Raw genomic sequence first — 25,580 nt, 5'->3', positions numbered from 1 at the left:
AATGTAAGCGGAAGTCCCACATTTCTTGTATAAATACACCTCAGTGTGTAGTTTGGATTCTGATAATATACAAAATGAGCTGTCTAATTACCTGACCCCAGAAAGACGACATGGCTTCAAATATGTTATACACAATTTGAAGCATCCTTTGGAAATTAGGATCTTCATAACTGTATCTGTCACCAAACATTATGGAGCACATGATATTAGCAGACAACTGGCTGCAGTATATTGTGGGATTGAAGGGCACACCTGGAAAGGAAAAAGAATACAGCTACCAATTATCACAGTAACACATGCTAACATGGGGTGCTTATTCATGAATCTAAAGAAAGCAGTGTAAAGCAATCTAGTTGTACAATCGTTGTACAATTGTCTTAAGATTTAACAAAATTATGTAATATGACAACCTAATTAAGCAATTACCGTATTTATCAGAGTATAACATGCACCGGCGTATAACACGTGCCAGTGTATAACACACGCCGGCATATAACACGCACCTCAAGTTTAGGAGGGAATTTTAAGGAAAAAAAACTTTTAGGAGGGAAGTTTAAGGAAAAAAACTTACATTTAAATGCCCATCAATGCAGCCTTTTCAGTGTCATTTGCAGCCTTGCATTGCAGCCTTGTCAGTCATTGTCAGTCATTTGCAGCCTTGCATTGCAGACTTGTCAGTCATTTGCAGCCTTGTCAGTGTTGTTGCAGGCTTGCCGTTTAAAAATGGCACAGCCGAGATACAGAGCGGATGTCCTGTGTATCTTAGCGGCGCTTGGTAGCTCTCGGTGGCTTTTGGCTATTTTCGGCTATTTACGGCCACACTCAGCCTTCCGAAAGCCACCAAGAGCAGCCAAAGGCCGCCGAGAAAGGCCGAGTGCGGCCGAAAATAGCTGAAAGCCAGCGGGGATGGCTGAAAAAGCAGAGAAGCTCACAATCGATGGGGGATCGGCGTATAACACGCACCCACGATTTTCCCCTGATTTTAAGGGGAAAAAAGTGCAGGTTATACACCGATAAATACGGTATATACTGTGTGGTCAACCGAAACAGTTTTACCATGTGCTGTTATTTATCTCTGTGTTAAAGTGGTTGTAAACCCTTACAACATACTTTGACCTACAAGTAAGCCTAGATTAAGGCTTACCTGTAGGTCCAAGAAATATCTCCTAAACCATTTGCCCGAAGACAGGCACCGCTGTCTACGGCGCATGCGCACTGAGCAGGGCATCGGACTGAGCGCGGTATTTTCAATGATGGAGCTGCCGCGCGTGTCGGCTTCTGTGCGCATGCGCGGGAGTGACGTCATCGCAGCTTCGCCGAATGACAGCGGCGGAGCTGCAAGACCCCACCGAGAAGATGGATGCGCCGGACTACAGGGGACAGCGGTGACTTCGCTGGCTCCTGTGTCAGGTAAGTGACACATAATGGACTACTATGCGATGCATAGTAGTCCATTATGCTTTGCCTTTGCAGGGAATGAAAGAGGAAGTAAACTCATCAGGGTTTACTTCCTCTTTAAGTTTGCTTAAAGTATTAAAAAGAAACTCAAATGGTTTAGGATCAATTTTATCATTTATATATAAATAAATAGAGAGAGAGAGAGAGAGAGAGAGAGAGAGAGAAAATAAAAATCCAATTTGCAGCACCTTGTAAGTTATCTGACTTGAATTTCACTTTGTTTTAGCACTGTTTTTTCACACTTTACAAGGTAAATAATAGATTCCAAACAGAAGCAATGTGCCATTGTTGAGTTCTCAAGGAAGGAAGGGGTGCAGGCTGTCCAACATCCACAGAAATCCACAGAATGCTCCTGTCAATGGTGCAATTTGCATAAACATTCTGTAGCCTTCTGTGGATGTTGGACAGCTTGCGCCCCTTTTTCGTCAAGAGCTCAATGACAGCACATTGCATCTGCTTGGATTCCATGATTTACCTACAATGAAAAAGAAGAAAAGTTACTACAGAGGGAGAGTTACTCTACCAACATGTGAAATTTGAATGACCTATGTAAGTTGATAAAAAAAACAATCATACCCAATTTTGGATTACCTTCGGTACAGCCCTTGTATTATAGGACTACTCTAGTCGATAGGAATATGTTATAAAATTGGTAAAACATTTTTATCTATCCAAAGCCTGTAAATGTGACCAAGCTGTGTAGATTTTATCCAGTGGTTTCTGTGTTAAGATTCACATACCATGGGTTCCTTTAAGGGCCTCCACCAGAATTTGAGCTTCCTCTTGAATTCGTTCCTCAATGCTTCTTTTACCCACTCCAAAAGTTCTCAGCGTCTGAGTTGAGAAACGACGGAGCTGCTTCCAACGCTCACCATTACTGAATATTATGCCTGAAAGAGATATTAAAATGATGTTCCACAAGTTTCTTGCCAGTTTTCTTGAAGAATAAGTTTGGTAACAGTAGAGAAAGTTGGATCAAGAATGGCACTGAATCTCAAGGTTTTTTAGATTCTTAATGAACTTGGAACAGGAGATGGACCTCAAATAGACAGTATAACAAGCATACCTCCCAATTTTCTGGAAAACTAAAGGAAACACCTTTTAGCACACAGTATGTAGGCAAAGGGCATGTACCTGGCTTGGCCCTGGTTAAACAGACCATAAAGATCTGAAATGCATAAAATTATTGGTTAACCCCTTGATGCTGATGTCACACATGGGGCCCCACTAGACTGGGTTTTTTTTTCTATGGGACCGCATAATCGCGGAAGCGTGCCGTATGGTGCAATCCCAACACAGACTGCGGGGTCTCACTGTGAGCCCCAAGCCCCATACTTGAGGTTCAGGGTCACCTTATTTCTGTAATATCCTCTCATTGGCTATCGCAGTGATCAGTCACTGGGAAGCCCACTGTCACGTGCCTGGTGATGGAGCCTGACGTGGAGAGGAAGGCAATCTCTTACAACTCCGACTTGGTAAAAGAGTCTGGCGTGGCATAGGTGTATGGTACTTCTGGTGATGGTCTGTGTGCATTTGGATGCAGGCTGTAATGTGACGCAGGTAAACAGGCACAGTAGGCTGGAAGACAGTCTTTAGGCACTTGGCGGCTGGCAGGTGACGGGCAGCAAGCACTCGGTAGGCCGCCAGGTGGCATACGGCAGGTACTTGGCAGGCTGCAGGGGTACGGATGGCCTCTATGGGCCAGACACAGAGCAGAGTCAGGCAAGCCGGGTCAGGTACAGAGCAGCAAGCAGAAGAATATTCAGGCTCAGGCTGAGGTTGGCAAGGAATTTGCTGCTCATGCATATTTATGCTCCTATGCACATTAGGTCTTTCCTGACAATAGGTGTGGCTAATAGGAATTCTCCGTCTGCACATAACTTTGCGCCTTTTTGTCTTTTGTCTTTCCTGAAACCCGTCCCCTGTTTTCCATCTCTATAATTGGATGAAAAAGATACAATGTATATTTCTCTGTCTTTGCTTAGAGAAAAAAAAAAAGCGTGTGTAGAAAAAAAATAGATCAAGGTTTGATCTAGGTCAATGCCAGGGTTAGTGTTTGGGTCAAGGTCAGGGTCAAAGGTCAAGGTCAGTCTTTTTGATATATATATATATATATATTTTTTTTTATTAATATTAGTCTTAATTAGTGTCAGTGTGTTTTAGCTAGGATAAAAAAAAAGAAAAATGTGCACTATTGTTCCTGGGTTATACTAGGGGTACAAACAACAAATGACATACACATTTGTGGTATCGCTGCAATCATCAGGAGCAGGAGAATTTATTTTGGGCTGTTCTCTGGTAGTAGATTATGATAGTAGCAAGAAATATACAGCTACATTTAAAATATATATATATTTTTTTTACTATTTTGGACCAATTTTTATTTGAAAAAAAAAAAATGGAGATATATCAATTACCATTTACCACCAAATGAAAGCCCAATTTGTCCTGAAAAAAAGCAAGGTATAATCCAGCTGCATGCACAAGTACAGTTTTACTAACACGTGTCAAAGTTGCAAAATTTGACTTTTTAACCTATATTTTTAATTTATTTTGGATTTTCAAAATAACAGATGCAGTAATATTGAGGTTGGATAAAAAAGTTTAGTGCGTCATAACAATTTTAGTAATATAATAATACATTTTACATAGTGATATACACATTACAACAAAAAGAGGGATAACTGAGGCTGAACAAGGGACAGAGGGATTTGATCTCAAAAGAGGGACAGTCCCTCCATATGAGTGACAGTTAGGAGCTGCATGAAATATGCTGCTTCTAATGCCGCATACACACGACCGGACTTTCTGGCAGACTAGGTCCGACGGGATCAGTCTGTCGGACAATCCGATCGTGTGTGGGCTAGTCCGATCATTTTTAAAAAAAAAATCTGACGGACCTAGAAATAGAACATGTTTCAAATCTATCGAATGGACAAAATTCTGACGGACTAAAAATTGTGAAAACCGTTCATCTGTGTGCTAGTCTGACGGACCAAATATGACACAAGGGCAGCTATTGGCTACTGGTTATTGAGCTTCCTTGTTTCATTTACGTCATCACGATAAAAAAGAACGGACTTTCGAACTGACTTAGTCCGTTTGTGTGTGGCCAAGTCTGTTCGTTCTGAAAGGCCGTAGAAACTCCGGCGTAAGTCTGCCGGGAAGACCGTCGGACCTAGTCTGCCAGAAAGTTTGGTCGTGTGTACGCGGCATAAGATTCCCGGTTGCCCCTGCAAACCAAGGAAAGTGGGGTGAAACCTTCAAGTGGGTCTATGATCAAAATGAAAATGTTTATTTCTGCAATGTATTTTAATTATTCCTAGCCTACTCCCGTTAAATTATTGAAGCCTGCCTTCAATCTGTGTGCTGGCTTTCTCTTCTAACTGAGGCTTGTTCTCTGCAGCCTGACGCAGCACTGCTAATAAAAACATCCAAATCTGAGAAAGAATGCCGAGCAGCAGGTCTGTTTTGCCTTTGTTGGACTTGGTTGCTTTTGTTCATATACCCAGGGCTAGGGCCGATCCTAGGGTCATAGACCCTCTAGGTGCAGAAATATTTCTGGCACCCCCACATGGACGTGGCCATTTTACTAACTCCTCCCATTTAAACATGTTTCGATGGCAACAACTCAAACACAGAGATGCCCCCCTAAGGAGTCTTTGCTAGCCTGGGATCCTCCCAAGATCTCATAACAATAAACAAAACACAAGAAGAGAAGCTGAGTACCCTAATGGGACCTGCAGGGGGGTCTCTCTAATGGACACAGAGAGGACTTCTGTAAGAGTCTGTTAGAAAGAGCCCTCAAAACATACTGTAGGAGATGGTCAGAGACTTTGGAAATGAAACAAGAGATCAATGTAGCTTATCAGTGCTCACCAAATGCAGCCTACCAGTGCCCACCAAATGCAACCTTATCAGTGCCCACCAAATGCAGCTTACCAGTGCCCACCAAATGCAGCCTACCAGTGCCCATAAAATGCAGCCTACCAGTTCCCACCAAATGCAACCTTATAAGTGCCCATCAAATGCAGCTTACCTGTGCCCACCAAATGCAGCCTACCAGTGCCCACCAATTGAAGCCTACCAGTGTCAACTAAATGCAGCCTTATCAGTGCCCACCAAATGCAGCCTTATCGGTGCACATCAAATGCAACTCACCAGTGCTCACCAAATGCAGCCTACCAGTGCCCATCAAATGCAGCTTATCAGTGCCCACCAAATGTGGCCTACCAGTGCCCATCAAATGCAGCCTACTAGTACCCACCAAATGCAAACGATTAGTGCCCATTTTAATAATGCTTAAAGTGAAACAATAAAAACAAAATATTCCTTTAAATATCGTGCCTAGGAGGGTTTCCTTAGTCTGCCTGTAAAGTAGCACATCGTCCCCATGTTCATAACAGTACCACAGCAAAGTTACATTTCTAAAGGAAAAAATTTAATTTAAAACTGCTCACAGCTGTAATGTATTGTCGGATCCCGGCAATATACATACAAATCATTGAAGTGAGTTCCACCCAGTCCATTACCAGGCCCTGTGGGTCTGGTAGGAGTAGTAAGGGGAACCCCGTGCCAAAATTTTAAAAAAATGGACTGGGGTCCGCAAAATCCATACCAGGCCCTTCAGGTCTGTGATTAAACCTTCTTTAATCACAGCGTCCAATGGTCCCCAAAAAATAAAATAAAAAAACTCCATGGGAGCCGTATCGTTTGACAGCTGTTATATTGGCAAGGGTGGGCCCAATGGTGACGTAACCAGGTGACCACTCCCCTTTTGACATCATGTGATGTCACATGACATTATAGGGGGCAGCCCTGCCCTCAGCTATATAACAGTCATTGCGAAAAGGCTGCAGTTGGCGGGATGTCTCCCATGGAGGCAGAATTTTTCCATTCTTTTTTTTTCTCAGGACCATCAGCGATGTGATTGAAGATGGATGGACATCGCGGGACACTTTTTATTTTTTAATAAAGGAATGGTCCAAAACATTTTGTGGTAAATGAGTAGGGGTACAATGTACCCGATATCCATTCACATCAGAGGGGTCGGTATCTGGGGGGGCCCTTGTCAAAGGGGGCTTCCAGATTCTGATAAGCTCCCAGCCCGCAGACCCCTACAACCACCGGGGAAGGATTGTGGGGATGAGGCCCTTGTCCCCATCAACATGGGGACAAGGTGTTTTGGAGGGGACCCCAAAGCACCCTCCCGATGTAGAGGACATGTGGCCTGGTACAGTTCAGGGGGGGGCTCTCTCTCATCCCTCCCATAGTTTTCCAAAGCCTGCCATGTTGCGTGCTCAGATAAGGGTCTGGTATGAATTTTGGGGGACCAAAGCATGCAACTGTCAATGCAATGCGATCTCGCAGTGCATTGACGATCTTGCAGTTCATTATGGGGCATTCCATGGGCACTTAAAAATTTCTATGGAATGCCCCATAATGTTCTAAATTCGGCATATGGTCAAACACCCAATGCTTGATAAAACTTACGTTCAACTCGAACATTGGGCTCATCCCTATTAAGCAACTCAGCGTGGTCTCCTCCCCACCCCCGCCTGCAATTGGTCAGTGAAGATATAGCAGCACAAAAATGATCACTTTGCTCTCACCTTCTGTTAGCATGCTTCTTGTAAGCACACGTGCATGCATGACACGTGATTGGCTATGTGCTGCCCCTTCCCCTAGTCGGAAGGATGGCAATTTAGCTTTAAAGTGTTTGTCAACACTTTTTGTTTTAAATATTAGATAAAGTAATGAATGGTTAAAATATCTACCACCTAGAAGGTTATTTATTTTGTTGCTTGTTCCCAGTGGGGAGATTTCCTTCCTTTCCTTCACTTCCTGTCATGGAGGCGCAATGATAAATTACAGGAAATCTCTCAAAAGTGAACAGAATTCCCATCTTGGAGAGTTGTCACAAGTTGGAGGATTTTTCCAAACTTCCTGCTCTGGTAACGGTTATAAAATGTCAGATTTCCTTGTACCTACTGTCTAGGTGACAGTGGTCATCAGGACTAATAGGGAAGTCAATCTACCTAGTGGGCACACAAACAGCAATGAAAACCTGATGGACAGTCTGACAAATGGGTGCTCAACCTGTGGCCCTCCAGATGTTGCCGGACGTCAGTGACTTTGGAAGTCATGCTTGTAACTATCAGCCTTGCAATGCCTCATGGGACTTGTAGTTCTGCAACAGCTAGAGGGCCACATGTTGAGCACCCATGGTCTAACCCTTCTCTACTAGCTGATGAAAAAAACCAAAACAATAATCATTCCCCAAAATGGTAAGCCCATGCTTTTATTCTGGAGATCTAAGCATGTTTCTGAATGTTTTCTTAACATTCCTTAAAGCGTATCTAAACTCAAAAACAAAAAGTTATATATTGCAGACAACCTGTTCCTAGATGTGATGGCTGCATTCATTTTCTTTGATATAGCAATTTCCTTTATTTTCATCTAATGATCCAGCCAGTAGCACACTCTCAGTGCTGTTTGTCCGTATCATAGAGGGGCAGGGTTCTGTACTCCTCAAAGAACAATTTCGTTGTTAACAGTCAGCAGAGGCAGAGAGCACAGGAATAAAAGCACTGCTACGAAGGTCTCCAGCAAGATCAACGGGTATATTCTGAACTTATCAAACTATTATAATAAAACTTTTTCAATTATATATTTACCAGACCAAAAGAAACCAAGAAAGAAAAGTTCCTTCTTAGCCCTTGTACACACGGTCAGAGATTCCGACGGAATGTGTCCTATCGGACCGTTTTGTCGGATATTCCGACTGTGTGTGGTCTCCATCGGACTGTTTCTGTCGGAACTTTACCAACTTGCCGGTAAAATTTTCCGACAAAATGCTCCGATCGGACATACTCCGATAAGTGTAGCCTACTCCGACGGACAAAGTGCCACGCATGCTCAGATCAAATTCCTAGACCAAAGCTATTGGCTACTAACCTGAACGTAGTCCCGTCGTAACGAAATAACGTCATCACGTTATGTACAATCGGATTTTCCAACAACTTTGTCCGACCGTGTGTATGCAACAGTTTCGGACAAAATCTGTCGGACAAAATTCAACGGATTTGGTTGTCAGTATGTCCGACCGTGTGTACAAGGGCTTAGGGTTTACGTAGACTGTAATGAATTAAATGCTTACTTTAGATACTGGACCTCAATTGGGGATCCATATCTGAACATCTGGAACATCTGGTTACCCCGTAAAATATTGGTCCGTAGATTTTTTTTTATCGCAATGAGACCTTTTGTCCATAGAAAAATGTATGATATGGTCTAACCTAGAAGTAATAATAGCTATTGCTGAATGTAGCCGTGACATGACTTACCATGACCTTTGAAATATTGCTCTATAGATGGCATTAGACCTCTCATTCCAAACACATCACTTTGGTCAACTAGAGCTTCTTTTACAGCATCATAGCCACACAGGACAATGACTCTTCGTGGACCAAGATATATGGTATATACGTCACCATACTTCTCTTTGATCTAAAACATAAAAGACAGTTTACATCCTACAGTATACCAAAAAAAAATATTTTTTAGTGAGCCTTTATCCCATAAGGCAAATGCAATCGAATGGCCTTTTCATGGTAGAAGCAATTTCATGTGGGATAATGGAAGTGCACTTCATGAAGTCTGCTGTGGTGCTGCAATTATTAGTGTCACGGATGTATTGTATATTGGACCGTATATATTGTATACATGTTCATGCGAAAAAAAAAGTAAAAGCTCTATGAAAATGCTGTGGCCTCCTTTATATAAAATATTAATTAAAATACCATGAACCAAAATGAATCCCTATCATCCAGTTTTCTTTAACAAATGAGCCAACAGATTTCCCAATTTTGCATTCTTCCAGAAATGCATCCCTCATAAAACTTGCTGTGGAACCCAATTTGAAAGGTCTGCGCCCATGTGGGAATGGTTACCAAATTCTCCAAGGTAATAGTTAAGCAGCACAAGCTGAAAAAGGGACAGCCAAGGAAGAACACTGAAACAAGACAGAGACTGCCAAGACCAAGAACCCATTTTCTCTGCAATCACTTAAAATGACTGTTTGCTACAGTAAACATATGTAGCCACCCTGCCCTACACAGGGGTGAATATCTAAATTTAGTTTTGCTGAGTGGTAAACATCCCAAGCTGATTTGTAGTCAGTTGGTCTTCACGTAAGCTCAGTATTTCTATTGGTCCTGACTTCTCCTAGTAGGTTGCGTAGTTTCTAAGGTTGAATAAAGACACCAATCCATCCAGTTCAACCTGTGTGGGTGTGTGTGTGTGTATTATGTCATGTCATGGCTGACAGCACGTGAGTAGAGAAGAGCTGACAAGTGGCTTTCCTGACATAGTAGATCTGTACTCATAATCAGTGCAATGATTATCACTGCAGCCCCATCAGCGATGCCCACCAGTGAGGCCTGTCAGTGCCTCCTCATCAGTGATGCCTATCAATGCCCATCAGTGCTGCCCATCAATGCTACCCATAGTGCCACCTATCATTGCCGCCTATCAGTGCCCATAAAGGCTGCCCATCAGTGCTGCCTATCAGTGCATATTAATGCCCCCTATCAGTGCCCATCAGTACTGCATATTAGTGCACCCCCATCAGTGCCACCTCATCAGTGCCCCTCAGTGCAGCCTGATTAGCGCACATCAGTGAAGGAGAAAAATTACTTATTTTCTAAATGTTATAACAGAAACAAACAAAAGAGGTTTTTTTTTCAAAATTTTAATTCTTTTTTCATTTGTTTAGCAAAAAAAAAAAAACCTAGTTGTGATTAAATACCACCAAAAGAAAGCTCTATCTGTCTCAAAAAATGACAGACATTTTGTTACTATATGGCGCTGTGATATCATATAAGTTGGAGGAGCACCACAAGGAGATGGGGGGGGGGGGGGGGATTTAGAGGGTGACAGGGGATAAGAGTTGTTCTAGGAGGGGAAATTAGGGGTCTGTGCTAGGATTGGAGATTTGGGAGATCTGTGTTGGGGGGGGGGAAGAGAATTTATGTTAGGAGGGGGGATTTGGGGGGTTTGTGCTAGAAGAGGTGATATGGTAGAGGGGAAGGAAATGTGTGCCAGGAGTGCCAGGAAGGGAAATTGAGGAAGAGGATTTGTGCTAGGAAGGGGGATTGAAGAGACAATTTCTGCTAGGAGGGGGATTTGGCATAGGAGGAGAGGATTTGTGCTAGGAGGGTGATTTTTTATTGGGGGGGGGGGGATTTTGGGAAAAAATGATTTGGAGGGGAATGAGGGGCAAAAATGTGTGCTGGCAAGGGGGATTTCAGCATCTTGAGGGGCACTGTTTGGTAGTACCTTGTCCCGGTACTGGCCTAACGTTTACATTTAAAATAGTTTGTAAACATATGGCTATTCCTATTCAACAGATCTAATGATCGACTTTTGTTGAACGGGATATTGTAGAATTTTAATCAATGGCTGTGGCCAATGATCAGTGTATTCTGACAGGGGAGAGTACCCAGTCCCTGCTGTCAGAATTCAATAGCACAGTGGGGAAGATGCCTTCATCCACTTTGCTTGTATGGATGGAGGAATCCATTTTTTTATCAATCAACCCATTGGCTGGACAAAAAAATTTGCAAAAAACAATTCATTTAACACTGTACATCCACACATTTCTCTCCCATCCTCTGGAACTCTCTACCTCAATCTGTCTAGCTATCTCCTACTCCAGCTGCCGATCCCTGAAAACTAGGCCTATCACGCCTCCAACTCATTTTTTACCACTTCCATCAGGTCATTCCCCACAGTTACAACGTTTTGTACCACCTACCCCACCCTTTTAGATTGTAAGCTCTTCTGAGTAGGGCTCTCTTAATCCTCTTGTATTTTATTGTATTGTAACTGTATTGTCTCCCCACTATATAAATCCTGTATCATAATAATAATATTAATAATTAATCACATTCAGTAAACGTTCACACTTTTTTCTAGTCCAAAGCCATACATACCTTTTATTGTGGAATGGTAAATATATACTGTTTGGTACAGAAAATGATTTTTGATGGTAACATATGGTTTACTGCTTTCCCTTACCTCCTTCAAGGAGTCCAAGAGTTTCCCTGGTTTAAGATGAAGAAGATTCCCAAAGAAAGGCAGTGGGGTAGGTCCAGGAGGTAAGTTGTTTTTCTCGTACATGTGCTTCCATGTGTAAAGACACAGGATGCCAGAGACCAAGAATACCAGGAACAGAGTGAGAAGCTCCATCCTGAGCCAGGGAGACGTCTGATCTGTATAGTGACTGTCTTATGTGATGGTGATGAAATAGTTCTTGCATGTAATTATAGGTATATAGTTAAACTTCCCTAAAGCTATTTAGAAAAAAGGATTGGTTAACAGACTTAAAGGGAAAGTACAGTATATTATCACTGAGCACATGTTCTAAGTTATTATTGTTTTACTAACCTTATAGCTAACCTCCAGGTCAGCAACTAAATACATACAGTATGGTGAAAAAACTATTTGCCCCCTTTTTGATTTATTTTAAATTTTGCATATTTGTCACACTTAAATGATTCAAATCATCAAATAGATTTTAATATTGCACAAAGATAACCCAAATAAATCCAAAATGCAGTTTTTTAACCATGATTTCATTTATTATGGTTACATGGTTTGGCTCACTCTTCTTTGTAGAATTGTTTTACTTCAGCCACACTGGAGGGTTTTAGAGCATGAATGGTCCGTTTTAAAGTGGTTGTAAACCCTTACAAACCACTTTGACCTACAGGTAAGCCTAGATTAAGGCTTACCTGTAGGTCCAAGAAATATCTCCTAAACCTATACGGTTTAGGAGATATTTGCGCGAAGACGGGCACCGCTATCTACGGCGCATGCGCCATAGACAGTGGCGCGCAGGCGCACTGAGCGGGGCATCGTCACATAATGGCATAGTGACACATAATGGACTACTATGCGATGCATAGTAGTCCATTATGCTTTGCCTTTACTGGGAATGAAAGAGGAAGTAAACTCATCAGGGTTTACGTCCTCTTTAACCACTTGCTTACTGGGTAATGACAATTGTGTGGTCATGCAACACTGTAACCATGTGAAATTTTTATATATATTTTTTTTTTACACAAATAGAGCTTTTTTTTGCTAAACAAACAAAAAAAGACTGAAAATTTTGAAAAAAAAAACAAAAACGTTTTTCATATTTTGTTATACAATTTTTCATACAGGTAATTTTTCTCCTACACTGATGGGCACTGATGAGGCTGCACTGATGGGCACTGATAGGATGAACTGATGGGCACTAATTGGTGGCACTAATGGGCACTGATGAGGTAGCATTGATGGGCACTGATAGCCTAAACTGATGGGCACTGATATGTGATACTGATGGGCACTGACAGGTGGCACTGATGGGCACTGATAAGGCGGTACTGGTCAGCACTGGTAGGTGGCACTGATAAGTGACACTGATGAAAATGCACTGATTGGCAGCACTGATGGGCACTGATAGGTGGCACTGGTGGGCACTGATTAGCAGCTGATCATGTGGTATAGGGCCCACTGTGATTGGCCCTTTACCCCGATCTCTTACCAGCCATGTCCCAAGCACAGAGCATGGGTGTCAAGTGGTTAAGGTCATGATACTCTACCCCTCCTACAGGTGTGTGTCAGCTCAACCACATCTTCCACCTTTAATTGAAACTGGGATCTGCTTGCTAATTCTGTGTATGTGCTTTTGGTGATCTATGCTGCCTTCAAATTCTTTACCTCTGTCCATATCACAGTGATGTTTATTTTACTTTCTGTTTCAATATGTTTATTGTGAATTTTTGAATAAACAGTAATAAACAAAAGAGCATAATCATCTCCTTGTGAGCCCTCGCAGGGGCCACTAATCACGAATATAAATCCAAAGGGCTATCCAGCACAATATATTTCTAATAAACTCAGGATAATAAAGAGAGATGAGCAAAAAATGGAATCTAGACTGATTCAGTGTCAAACAACTCGTCTCTTAATCATGTTCTGCGAGTAAGCCCTGTTCCTACCACCCCCGTCCATGGGAGGTAGCAGTTTTTAATTAGCAATGGGAGAGATTACTAATGAAAGAGAAGAGAAATAGGGAACAGAAGAAAGAAGGGTAGGGAGAAAGAGAAGACAGAAAAGAAAGAGAAAAAAAAAAAAAAAAAGGGGGGGGGGGGAGAAAAGGAAGGGGGGAAAGCTCGGACTCGGACGCCCGGCCAGGAGAATTCAGACCAAGCCCAGGCATGCCGCCTGGAGCGTGGAGAACTCATAAGAGATCCACGGCTCCCAGATCTTCAGAAATTTAGCATGAGAATCATGGACAATACTGGACATACGTTCTTGAAGTAACATAGCAGTCATACGTGTCTTAACCCCTTGAAAATCTACACGTTGTGACTTCCAGGCTTGGGCAATGGTCCGCTTGGCCGCTATAAATAGATAGGCAGCCAGCTTCTGTTGAGGGCCGCGCAGGCCAGGAACCGGGCAGTGTAGGAGAGCTAGCCTATCGTCCCTTTGAATCGTTAGATGAAAGAGTGTCTGCAGTAAACCAAAGATCCTAGACCAGAACCCCACCAACCTTGGGCAAGCCCACCATGTGTGCATGACATCACCTCGCTGACCACAGTTGCGGAAGCATCTGTCAGTACTCCCAGGTAATGCCCTAGCCGTGCGGGCAGGCACCCAATACCATCGGAACATTACTTTATATGCGGCCTCTAAGGTATTTGTGTTGAACGAGCATTTGGGACCGTGTGCCAGGCTCTGTTCCAATCCTCAGGGTCTACTGGGGCCTGAAGGTCCTTTTCCCATTGAGTCATATAAGAGAGGGGTGCTGATGGCTGGCGACCATTCAGGGAGGCATAAATGGCCGAGATGAGGCCCGGGGACCCTGGGGAGTGATGGCATGTATGTTCAAAAAAAGTTTTTTGGAAGGGATAGGTGGACGTGCGGCGTAATGCTCCAATCCAGTGCTTTAATTGGATAAAGTGATAATGCTCCGTGACCGGCACCCCCTGCGCTTCCCTGATACTCTCCCAGGAGGGGAAAGAACGTGAAGATAGAAAATTTTGAACTTGCGGGTAGCCATGCGAAGACCACCAGGAGAATGCCTGGGGCTCCACATGACCGGGAAGGAAAAGAGGGTTATGGGTGATGGGGAGTAGGGGTAGGAAGGGGGACATCAAATTGTTAACCGATCAAACTGAGTCCCACACCTGCAGACCATGAAGCAGCATGGGGCTTAGAGAGGGAGGGCGTAGATTCCTGGGGAGCCATAGGAGTGCCTGAAGTGCACACGGGTCAGAACCAGGTACCTCAAGGAGCACCCACAGAGGAACATCCGTGGTTGCATGAAGCATGGTCAATGGGGAGATCTGGGCTGTAACGTAGTATTTAGAGATGTTGGGGACCCCCAGGCCTCCCCGGAGCCTGTGGGCATAAAGGGTCGCTCTAGGTACCCTAGGGCGTTTGCGCGCCCATATAAATTGGAGGATCCTATTCTGCAGGAGTCGAAGGAAAAAAGCGGGTACCCGGACAGGCAGAGTGCGAAAATAATAAAGGACTTTGGGAAGTATCGTCATCTTTGCCGACGAGATCCTCCCTACCCAGGAGAGTGAGGGAAATTGCCAGGTTTGCATAAGGGTGGACACCATGCGTAACAGGGGATAATAATTGGCAGAGAATAGGCAGGAGTAAGCTGGAGTCAATTTGACACTTAAATAGTCAATCGAGTGCGATGCCCAACGATAAGGAAAATGGTCTTGAAGTCGCTGTACCAGTTCCAAAGGGAGGTTAACATTCAGCGCTGTGGTTTTGGAGTGGTTAATTTGAAGACCTGAGAAGGCTGAAAATTTATCTAATACAAGTTGCAGGTTGGGCAGGGAGATGAGCGGGTTTGAAATGGTCAAGAGGGCGTCGTCCGCGAATAGGTTCACTTTGCATTGAGTGCCCGCGTAAGGAATTCCCGAGAGATCACTATTGGCCCTGATCGCCGCCGCCAGCGGCTCCAAGGCCAGGATAAACAGTGCCGGGGACAGGGGGCAGCCCTGTCTAGTTCCCCGGAGTATCGGGAAAGGGTCCAAAAGGAAGCTCGCGTATTTTACTGATGCCGACGGTGCGGAATATAGGGCTTGGATCCATTGCAGGAAATGTGGACCAAATCCCCATTTGGTTAGAACAAAATATAGGTAATCCCACGAGAGCGAATCAAATGCTTTATATATGTCTAGGGAAAGCAAGAGTCCTGGAATTTTGCGCTGATTAAGTATATGGAGAAGATGGACCACCTTGCGGACATTATCCCCCGCCTGGCGACCGGGTACAAAGCCCACCTGATCCCTGTGAATGAGGGCCTGAAGATATCTGCTGACCCGCGCACTTAGGACCTTGCCCAGTACCTTCAGGTCAACATTCAACAGGGAGATGGGACGAAAGGACTGTGGGTCCGTGGCCTCCTCAGGCGACTTAGGTATCATAGTGATATGGGCCTTCAGCAAGTCCGGCGAAGGTCTCGCGCTGTCCCGCCAGGCGTTGAAATAAGATGTGAGATGGGGCGTGAGCAGGGGTGCAAATGTCTTATAATATAGACCGGTGAAGCCATCCGGACCCGGAGCCTTGGAAGGCTTAAGGGACTTTAGGGCTTGGGCGACCTCCATTTCCGTTATAGGAGCATTCAAATTATCTCGTGCCACCAAGGACAATGTAGGGAGGTCAATCGATTGGAAGAATCTCTCAGCCCTGTCTCGGTCGAAGGCTGCCGGTCTATTATATAGGGATGAGAGGAAGGAGGCAAAGCCTGCCACTACTTTAGATGGGTTTGACATAAGTCCCCCTCCCGTCACCTGCAGTCGAACCGGCCTGCCCGGGTGTCCCACTGAATTAAGTTTCCTAGCCAACATAGGACCAGGTTTGTTCGAGCAACTATAAAACTTATATTTGGACCAACGCAGGGCCTTTTCCGCCTGAGCAGAGGCGAGCAGGTCCAACTCAGTGGCCAATTTGTCACGTGTCCGCCTAAGGGTTACCGTAGGGTGCGCCTTCCATGTCGCGTCCGCCGCCTCTAATAAGGAGATCAATTCCCGTATCCGCTGCTCTCTGGCCCGCTTTGTACGGGAAGCGATCTGGATCAAGTGTCCCCTGACCGGTTTATTTTACTTTCTTATTGTCTATACCTAAATTATGAGCTGTTCCTATCTTTGCGGCTCTGACCTTTCTGCTCTCTTGCAGTGTCTTGTAGTGAGCCTTGGTGTGAGAAGTTCATTCTGCTAGCCATGTATTCCTCCTATGCAATCCTGACTAATTAATTGGCAATACCTCCACCCAAAGGCTGGATTCACACCTATGCATTTTTATTGCTTTTTGCATTTTGCAGATTTGCACTACAGTCCATGTACCACGGTTTCCTATGGAACACGTCCTGTAGTGCAAATCTGAAAAATGCAAAAACACTAAAAATGCATAGGTGTGAATCCAGCCAAATTCAGTATAAATTCAGGTCTTACCTAGCATTAGCAACTAGCATATTGGATAAAGTATTCATATTGGATTAAATATTGCACTCCCGCTCAGCACTTCAGCGATTGCAGAAAGCGAAAATACACAACAGACTTCTGCAGAACAGTAAAGAGACTACAGGTGACCTGATTCTTCAAACTTTTTCATCTCTCATTCAGGCTTCCTCTCAATTTCACCATTCTGCATCTGTATCATGCACTCCCTACTTTTCTTTCTTACAGTTGCATCCTCTCTCCTTAAATTCTCACTCCTTCACCCACCTTCTCCACCCCCCACAGCTTATATATGTCACCCTCACTCCTGTCTTCACCTTGTTACTGTACTCATCAGCGCCCGATAATTTTGAACCCATATACCAATAAAACCTGTAGGCCACTGGGATGTGTCCCCCCACATCAGTCACATTCCCATATCACCTCTCTCACCCTTCTGCTCTAACCTCTGGAGATGTTTCCCCAAATCCTGGACCACTATCATTTACCTTCAGCCAACATTCCCGACACCCCCCCCCCCCCCCCCCCCCCATCCTCTGATAGCAGCCACAATCCACACAATCTAATTTCTATTCCTCTTCAGCCTAGAGCCAGCCTCCCCATCACCTGCGCCCTTTGGAATGCCCACTCTGTTTGTAACAAACTCACCACCGCCCATGACCTATTTATCACTAACTCCCTGAACCTTTTTGCAATTACTTACTGAGACCTGGATTCAAGAATCTGACCTTCCTTCTCCTGCTTCTCTCTCCTATGGTGGCCTCCTGTGGACTCACTCTCCCAGGCCTAGTGGATGGAAAGGAGGTGGTGTTGGAATCCTCCTATCCCCTCAAAGCACTTTTCAGGTTCTTCATCCACCCCCCTCTCTGTCCCCCTCTTCATTTGAAGCTGATTGTATTCATCTATTTTCTCTAGTCTCATTGAGAATTGCAGTGATCTATCAGCCCCCTGGACCAGTATCAAACTTCCTTGGCAACTTCTCTGCCTGGCTACCCTACTTTCTCTCCTCTGAAATTCCAACAATCATTCTTGGTGACTTCAACATCCCTGTTAATCTTAACACTCCTGCTACTTCCAAGCTGCTGAACCTAACCTCCTCTTTTGACCTAAAGCAATGGACAAGTGCTTCTACTCACTCTGTTGGCAACTGCCTTGACCTCATATTCTCCTACCTATGCTCTCCACAAACCCTCTCTAATATTATTCCTTTTCCTCTATATGATCACCACCTTATTAGTGTCACTCTCTCCTTGTCTGCCTCCTCCTTGCCTTCCAAATACCAAACTATTACCCGTAGAAACCTTCGCCATCTTAACCCTTCTCTTCTTTTTTCTGCTACAGTATGTCTCTATGACTAAATCTCATCCTTGTTCTGCTCCAACTTGGCTACTTCTGTCTACAACAGTTCACTGTCAGCCACCCTGGATACCTTTGGCCCCCTCACTACACACAGAATCAGGCCCCGACCGCTACAACCCTGGCAGACAGACAATACCAAAAGCCTCAAAAAACGTAGACGTGCTCTTGCGCGTCTGTGGTGTAAAACAAATTTGTAGCAAGATTTCAGCCAATATAAATCTGCCCTGGAAAAATACCATTCCTGCCTCCACACTGCCAAACAGACCTACTTTATCACTCTCATTAACACCCTCTCACGCAGTCCCCGTTAACTCTTTTCTACCTTTACCACTCTACTTCGTCATCCATTACCCCCACCCACTAACTTACTCACTGCCCAGGAGATTGCTAATCACTTAAAAAATAAGATTGAGACAATTTGTCTCGAGATCTCCGCTCTACAGACATCTCCTTCACTTTACACTACTTGTCCTCCTGCACAATGAATACTTCCCTCTTTTAACCCAGCTACTATAGAGGAAGCCACTAAACCTTTTTTATTGCCCACCTTACCTCCTGCTCCCTGGACCCTGTTCCTTCTCAAATACTACGGTCACCATCTGAATCAATACTACACTCCTTAACTCATATCTTCAACCTCTCACTCTCTACTGGCATCTTCCCCAACCCTCTAAAACATGCACTAGTCACTCCCATACCAAAAAAGGCCTCAGGCCCCACCAATCTTAACAACTTAAGAAAATCTCTTTACTCCCTTTTGCCTCCAAACTCCTTGAACGTTTAGTCTACAACTGACTGAGCGACCACCTCATTGAGAATAACCTTCTTGATCCCCTTCAGTCTGGATTTCGTCCACAGCACTCCACAGAAACTGCCCTCCTAAAACTCACAAACGACTTACTAACAGCCAAAACCAACAGTCATTATTCTATACTCTTACTCTTGGACCTTTTTGCTGCCTTTGATACAGTCGACCACCCCCCCTCCTCAATTTGCTCGGTCTCCAAGGCTGCACTATCCGTTGGTTCAATTCTTACCCATCTCATCGCACCTTCAGTGTCACCTACAACTCCACTTCCTCTTCTCCAACTCCCCTTTCCGTTGGGGTCCCCCAAGGTTCTGTCCTTGGACCTCTACTATTCTCGATCTACATGTCTTTCCTGGGTCAGCTGATAGTCTCCCATGGCTTTCACTACCATTTATATGCCGATGACACCCAAATCTATCTGTCTGCCCCTCAGCTCACCCCATCTCCTCACGGATCACTGATCTACTAACAGACATATCAGCCTGGATGTCAAACCACTTCCTTAAACTTAAAACTGAGCTCTTAATATTTCCTCCTCCACGTGCCCCTCCCCCTGACTTCTCTGTCAAGATTAATGGCACATCTATCAGTTCATCCCCACATGCCAGGGTGCTAGGGGTAAACTTAGACTCTGAACTGTCTTTTCAGGCCCACATACAATCCCTGTCCAAATCATGCCACCTTAGCCTCCGCAACATTTCCAGAATACGCCCCTTTTTAACTAATGACACCACCAAGCTTCTCATTCAACCCTGGTCATCCCTCGCCTCGACTACTGCAACTCCCTCCTCATTGGTTTACCTTTACATAGACTATCTCCCCTTCAGCCCATAATGAATGCCACTGCCAGACTCATCCACCTTACCAGACATTCAGTGTCCTCCAACCTTCTCTGCCAATCCCTCCACTGGCTTCCACTCACTCAACGAATAAAATTCAAAGTACTAACAATAATTTACAAAGCCACCCATAACTCTGCCTCCTGCTACATCACTAACCTAGTCCCAAAATACCAACCAAGCCGCTCTCTTCGGTCATCCCAAGACCTCCTGCTCTCTAGCTCCCTTGTCACCTCCTCCCATGCTCACCTCCAGGATTTCTCCAGAGCTTCTCCCATCTTTTGTAACTCCCTACTCCAATCTGTCCAACTGTCCCCAAATCTATCCATCTTTAGGCAATCCCTGAAAACCCTTCTCTTCAAAGAAGCCTATCCTGTTACTAACTAACACTGTTTTACTTCCTCCATCAGCTCATTCCCCCACAGCTATTACCTTTTGTATCAATTGACCCTTCCTTTTTAGATTGTAAGCTCTAACGAGCAGGGCCCTCTGATTCCTCTTGTACCAAATTGTAGTGTAACTGTACTGTCTGCCCTCACGTTGTAAAGCGCTGCACACACTGTTGGCACTATATAAAACCTGTATAATAGTAATAATGATACAGCATCTCAACTGGATTAAAGTCCGGACTTTGACTAAACTTCAAAACCTTCATTTTGTTTTTTGAGGCAGAGGTGGACTTGGTGGTGTTTTCTAGATCATAGTCCTGCTGCATCAAAAGAGGGACACATTCCCAAAGGGATTTGAGAGTGCTGCTCACCCTGAGCGAATATTAAATGGAAAAAACTACCCAGAAAATTGGGTTTTTAGGCAGCAAGGTAAAAATAAAACATGGTACAATTGGGTAATGATGTAAAAAAGATTATATTTATTCAAAAAGGGGGCAGAACAAAACCCCCTTAGCATAACAGTAAAAACATGAGCTCCTATTGCGACAGAATATTAAAAACACAAAAAAAAGGGAAAAAGCGAAAGAAAGGAGAAGAAGATACACATGCACATTTACATAGCCACATGGATTGGTACAAATCAGAGTATAAAATACAAGTGGCATCGCGTGCACATATTCACATCAAGTAGTACAAATCAAAGATGTGAGGTATGGGTGGCCTTGACGCGTTTCGACCCACATTTGGGTCTTCCTCAGAGGGACATGCCCATACTTGTATCCATATAGCGACACAATTTAATTCCGATGAACCAGCGACCATGGGCACAAATGTCTGGAAGTGGCATCTTCTCCAGGTGGTGGGAGACAACAAATAGCCCTCCAAATCTCATGTTCTCTGCTGGGCCATAGTCTGTGGGTAGGAGGAGAGCCCACAGCCTCTTCCAAAACCCACAGTGACAGTAGGTTTTTTCACAACAACTAACTGCCAAGCTTGTATTAGGCCCCTTTCACACATGCAGACATTATGTCCGTATTTCATCCATCCATTTGCGGATGAAATACGGACATATATGCATTCCTATGGGATAGCGGGTGTCTGCGGATAAACATCCTGTCGGCTTTTTTCTCTTGGTGTCAGGAAAACTTGTAAGAAATTATTCATGCAGATAGAAGAGCAACAAAGCAGCAGACAAAAATCACACTTAGTCCTCGCACTATTTCAAAGCTGCATATCAGTGCGACTTTGGATGTGACTTGGAAGACATCTGTGTGGCTTCATGCACAGATGCCTATGCAAGTCATTCCCGAAAATCGCCAAAAGTAGTGCAGGAACTACTTTTTCAAATCGGTGCAGCACCACAAAGTCGGCATCGCACCGATTTCACCAGTGTGATTGTCGGCAATAAGGTGCAACTTTTTATACGATTTGACCTGTCAAATCACATGACAAGTTGCTCCAATGTGAACGAGGGCTTAATGGATTGAGACAAGTACACATTGTAGATGGATAATGCTTTATTCATATATCATGTTTTAAAGTATACAACCACTTTAAATCTTCCATGCATGGTCACCCCCTTTCGAAAAATGTCAAATGTTAGATCGACTTCTGATGATGGAATTTTTTATTTCTTTTTTGATCAGCGGCTGCAGCCAATCAACTTCAGCCACTCAGTGTATTCTGACAGTGGTGAGTCCCCATGGGGAGGATTCCTCTATCCACTTCGCTTGTGGCTGAACAAAGAAAGTTAAAAACCAGGCCCGCCTTTTTGGACAATTAACGCATGCAACAATAACAAGAAACATTAATTTCTGTTATTTTGGAACATCTTATCAGCTTTACCACAACCTACACTCTGGATGCAGAGTGTCGAGACTATCTTTAAACATTGCACATCAAGACCTGGAAGAAGAGAGAACAACTTGTTCTAATAATATATTTCTGCAAAATAATTCCAACACGCAAAAAGAGCCTAATGTTAGCAAACACTGTAAGCAAATAATATTGTCAATTGTTCATTAGTAAAACTATAATCATTATTTTTCTTTTTCTATTTTTCATATTTAACATTTTAGAGCTGGGCTATTGCCGTTTACATTCTAAAAAATTTCTTGTCTCTCTCATAATCCTACTCTCGGGGAAGAAAGATGACCTTGTAGTTTGGTGGGATGTTTTCTAAACCAGTCTCTGTTGGAGCGATGTCAAGATTTTTTGGGTCCACGGCAGACTTAAGTGTGAATTTTTGTAGAAGGGTGGTGAAGAAGAGGAAAAGCTCCATGCGTACCAAGCTTTCTCCAATGCATAATCTTTTTCCTGAAGCAATGACAAAATACATATTAAAGTACATATAAAAGAGCAGAAATTCCAAATGTAAATGCTAAAGAAAACTTAAGAGAACTTGGGGCATTCAGTATTCAGTGTAAAGCCTGAATTATTTGAGGTTTCAATAAAGAACTATTTTATTCTGCACTGTGGAGATTGAAGACTCAGGACATGGAACATCATGTAACTAAAAAATTAAGGTATTTTGGGCATTTTGAATAGTTTCTTGTTAAAACGAACTCAGTAGTTAGTTGGAGTGGGGGGCAGAAAGAGTGGTCCCCAGTGCAAGAATCCATGACTGGTCCCCCCGGCCTGGGCTCCTCCCTCTGAGCCAGGGGCCCTTTCCTTACAAAAAAGGGTATTTTTCCACTGATCCTGGTGCCCTTTACTCCAGTTGTGGGACCCTTTATTACAGTCTCCCAACGGGACCCTTTCGCATGTTCTGAGGCAGACCCCCTTCCTGCTGTCTTGGGTCCTCCCCACAGTGGTGGAAGGCCAGGACCCAGTTGCAAGTATGAGATTTGTGACACTGGTAGTTCTGCCACTGGTGTCAGTGAAAAAAAAATTTTTGGGTATTGTTATTTATTTATTTATTTATTATTTGAATTATTTTTTACTATTATATTTAATTTATATTTTAACAGTTTTATTTTTTATTTTTTTTAAAAGCCTTGTTGGGGGACTTTGGTAAAATATCAGGGGAAGCGGCGTACTATGAAAGAAGACTTATTTCAGCCACTTCCCGCGCTACTCTGCATGTGTTGGCTGAGACCCGATCTACCCATCTGCTGTCTGATTGACAGTTAGATCGCCTCAAATCCACTGGGGGCTTCTCGGTTGAGAAACACTGGTCTAAACAGACATCTGGTGTTTCGCCCTTGAGATAGAGTAATCAGATTGAGGACACAGGAGGAGAAGCAGGCTCACAACGGCTTCAGGAGGAAAATGGAGGGCATTGTTCCTCTATATGCCACTCCTCATATCTAGGTGTACAGGGGAGCCACACTGGCCCCCTGGGGCATGGGATTGGGTTGCAATTGCAACCCCTGAGACCCCTATAGTTACACCCCTGGCTTAACCTCCCTTCTTTGATAAGCTCTACACACAGCAAGAAAGAGAGGACCGGATCGAAAAATGTAGCGAAGAGGAATGTAGAGGCGGGCCGGACATGACGGTGTGTCGAGTGACACACTAGTGGGTGGAGTTTGGGAAAATGTAGGTGGAACGGAGGAGGGGGAGCGGCCATTTAAAAGGGGCGGAGCCACGAGTGGGCAGCCGGGAAGATAGAAAGCACGAGGAGGCAGTTTTTCCCACCCACCCTCCCTAGTTGGTTATGGTTAGTTTTGAATGTGTTAATGGTTTTCTTGTCATTTCAGGTTGGAATATGGTGGGTCGTCATGACAGCTGGTGGGTTGGCGGTATTTAATTGTTGGTCAGTGACGGTAGCATTAAAAGAGGTGGTTAAGTGGGTGGGGGGCTCATCGGGAGATGGCCCCTCCGGTGTGTACATCAAAAGTTTTGATGATAATGGTGTTGTTGCACTGCTGGAAAGGTGGTTGTCTCCGAGCGGTACAGCTGGAGGCCGGTAAGGTTGTGGTAAAGGTCCCGCAGTGCCTCCTGGTGTGTATACAGATATGTATACTTGGAAAAAGTAGCTCCGTCACTGACCAACAAAATTGGGTAAAACATGTTGTTTCTCATATGTTGTTTCCACATGTGTGGAAAATGTTTATTATATTAAAATTTAATTTTGGAGTTTTATTTTGGTTGGTTTAATAAAGGCTGATGTGGCCATTTTACTCCACAAAAAGAATGGTGTGGTCTCTTAATAAAGGGGGGTAAAAGGTTGGGAGTAAAAAGGTCTGTTACAACAGAGTGGGTCTTATCTGGGCTACACTAGTCATGACTTCTTGAACATTTTCAATTTCCTTCTTAATTTATACAACAGCAAATATGGAGCATATTTATTACTGTATACCAAGCCAAGGAAGATTATCTCCAAGCCCAACAATAGAAGTAATCCTCTTCATAAATCATAGGGGTCCATTTTTAAACCAGAGAATGTGACTTTCAGAAACATCCTTTGGTGGAGAACCATCCAGGTCCATGTTTTAAATGGGAGTAATTGATTCTCCACCAGTGAATGTTTGTGGTAGTCACATTTTCTACTTAGTAAATAGACAGTATAAAAATAGTAAAACAAATGTGACATACCTGCAGCAAATGGCATGAAACCATTATTTTTCTTAAATTTTCCATTCTCATCCAAAAAGTGATTGACATTAAATTTTTCTGGAGTTTCAAACTGTGCTGGGTCATGCAAGACAGTGGTCAGCAATGGTAGAATGTCTGTACCCTGCAATAGAGTTCTGAGTTAATGTATGCCACTTGCCAGGCTAGATAAAGTGATTGGACATTGTGAGGGATAGGCTTCTTCAACAAAAACAAAAGCTCCTGCATACAACCTGCATAGTGTACGCACATGGACAAGCTTGTATAGAAAGCAAGAGCATGCATCGTTGACTTCTCTTTTCAAACTGCCAATACCTCAGGCTCATATCTGTATGTACTGCATGTCCCCCTTTCTATTTCTTTGGCCAGAGCTGTGTAAAGGAAGAAGTGGAAAGCAGAGGCTGAAGAGGAGCTAAACACGGCACCATCACAATGCCAAATCTTTCTACTGGCTGTGGTCCGTTTATTAGGCTTGCCCAGAGGGAAATCATCCATCTGGCAACTCAAGAGATAATTCCGTGAAGCAAGCAAAGAACAGAGATAGGATAACCCCTACCAGGCTTCAATAACACAAACACATCCTAAAAAACTCAGATACTGCAACCTAGAGCTGCCTGGGTCTCAAAGTAACAGCTCA

General features: G+C 43.8%; 2 protein-coding genes across 4 annotated transcripts in view; both read right to left on the bottom strand.

The window, feature by feature from the left end:
• Positions 1-12,554, bottom strand: part of LOC143982881 (cytochrome P450 2A13-like) — a 40,058-nt gene extending 27,504 nt beyond the window's left edge. Inside the window, exons 1-4 of one of the 3 annotated variants that reach the window (XM_077481983.1) lie at positions 11,539-12,554; positions 8,805-8,967; positions 2,199-2,348; positions 92-252 (exon numbers count right to left, since the gene is read on the bottom strand). In XM_077481983.1, coding sequence (XP_077338109.1) covers positions 92-252; positions 2,199-2,348; positions 8,805-8,967; positions 11,539-11,709 — 645 coding nt within the window. In that variant the 5' untranslated portion in view covers positions 11,710-12,554. The remainder of the gene's footprint in view (positions 1-91; positions 253-2,198; positions 2,349-8,804; positions 8,968-11,538) is intronic. The other 2 variants (XM_077481993.1, XM_077481974.1) reach the window with 2 other exon arrangements.
• Positions 12,555-20,842: 8,288 nt separating this feature from the next.
• Positions 20,843-25,580, bottom strand: part of LOC143982877 (cytochrome P450 2C23-like) — a 39,681-nt gene continuing 34,943 nt past the window's right edge. Inside the window, exons 8-9 of the mRNA XM_077481960.1 lie at positions 24,926-25,067; positions 20,843-22,702 (exon numbers count right to left, since the gene is read on the bottom strand). Coding sequence (XP_077338086.1) covers positions 22,518-22,702; positions 24,926-25,067 — 327 coding nt within the window. The 3' untranslated portion in view covers positions 20,843-22,517. The remainder of the gene's footprint in view (positions 22,703-24,925; positions 25,068-25,580) is intronic.

The sequence above is a fragment of the Lithobates pipiens genome, unplaced genomic scaffold (assembly GCF_037356315.1).
Source record: "Lithobates pipiens isolate NorthernLeopardFrog02 unplaced genomic scaffold, aLitPip1_a1.2 Scaffold_1, whole genome shotgun sequence".
Taxonomy (NCBI): domain Eukaryota; kingdom Metazoa; phylum Chordata; class Amphibia; order Anura; family Ranidae; genus Lithobates; species Lithobates pipiens.
The sequence above is the reverse complement of the archived record's forward strand: the minus strand, read 5'-3'. Positions and strand labels throughout refer to the sequence as shown.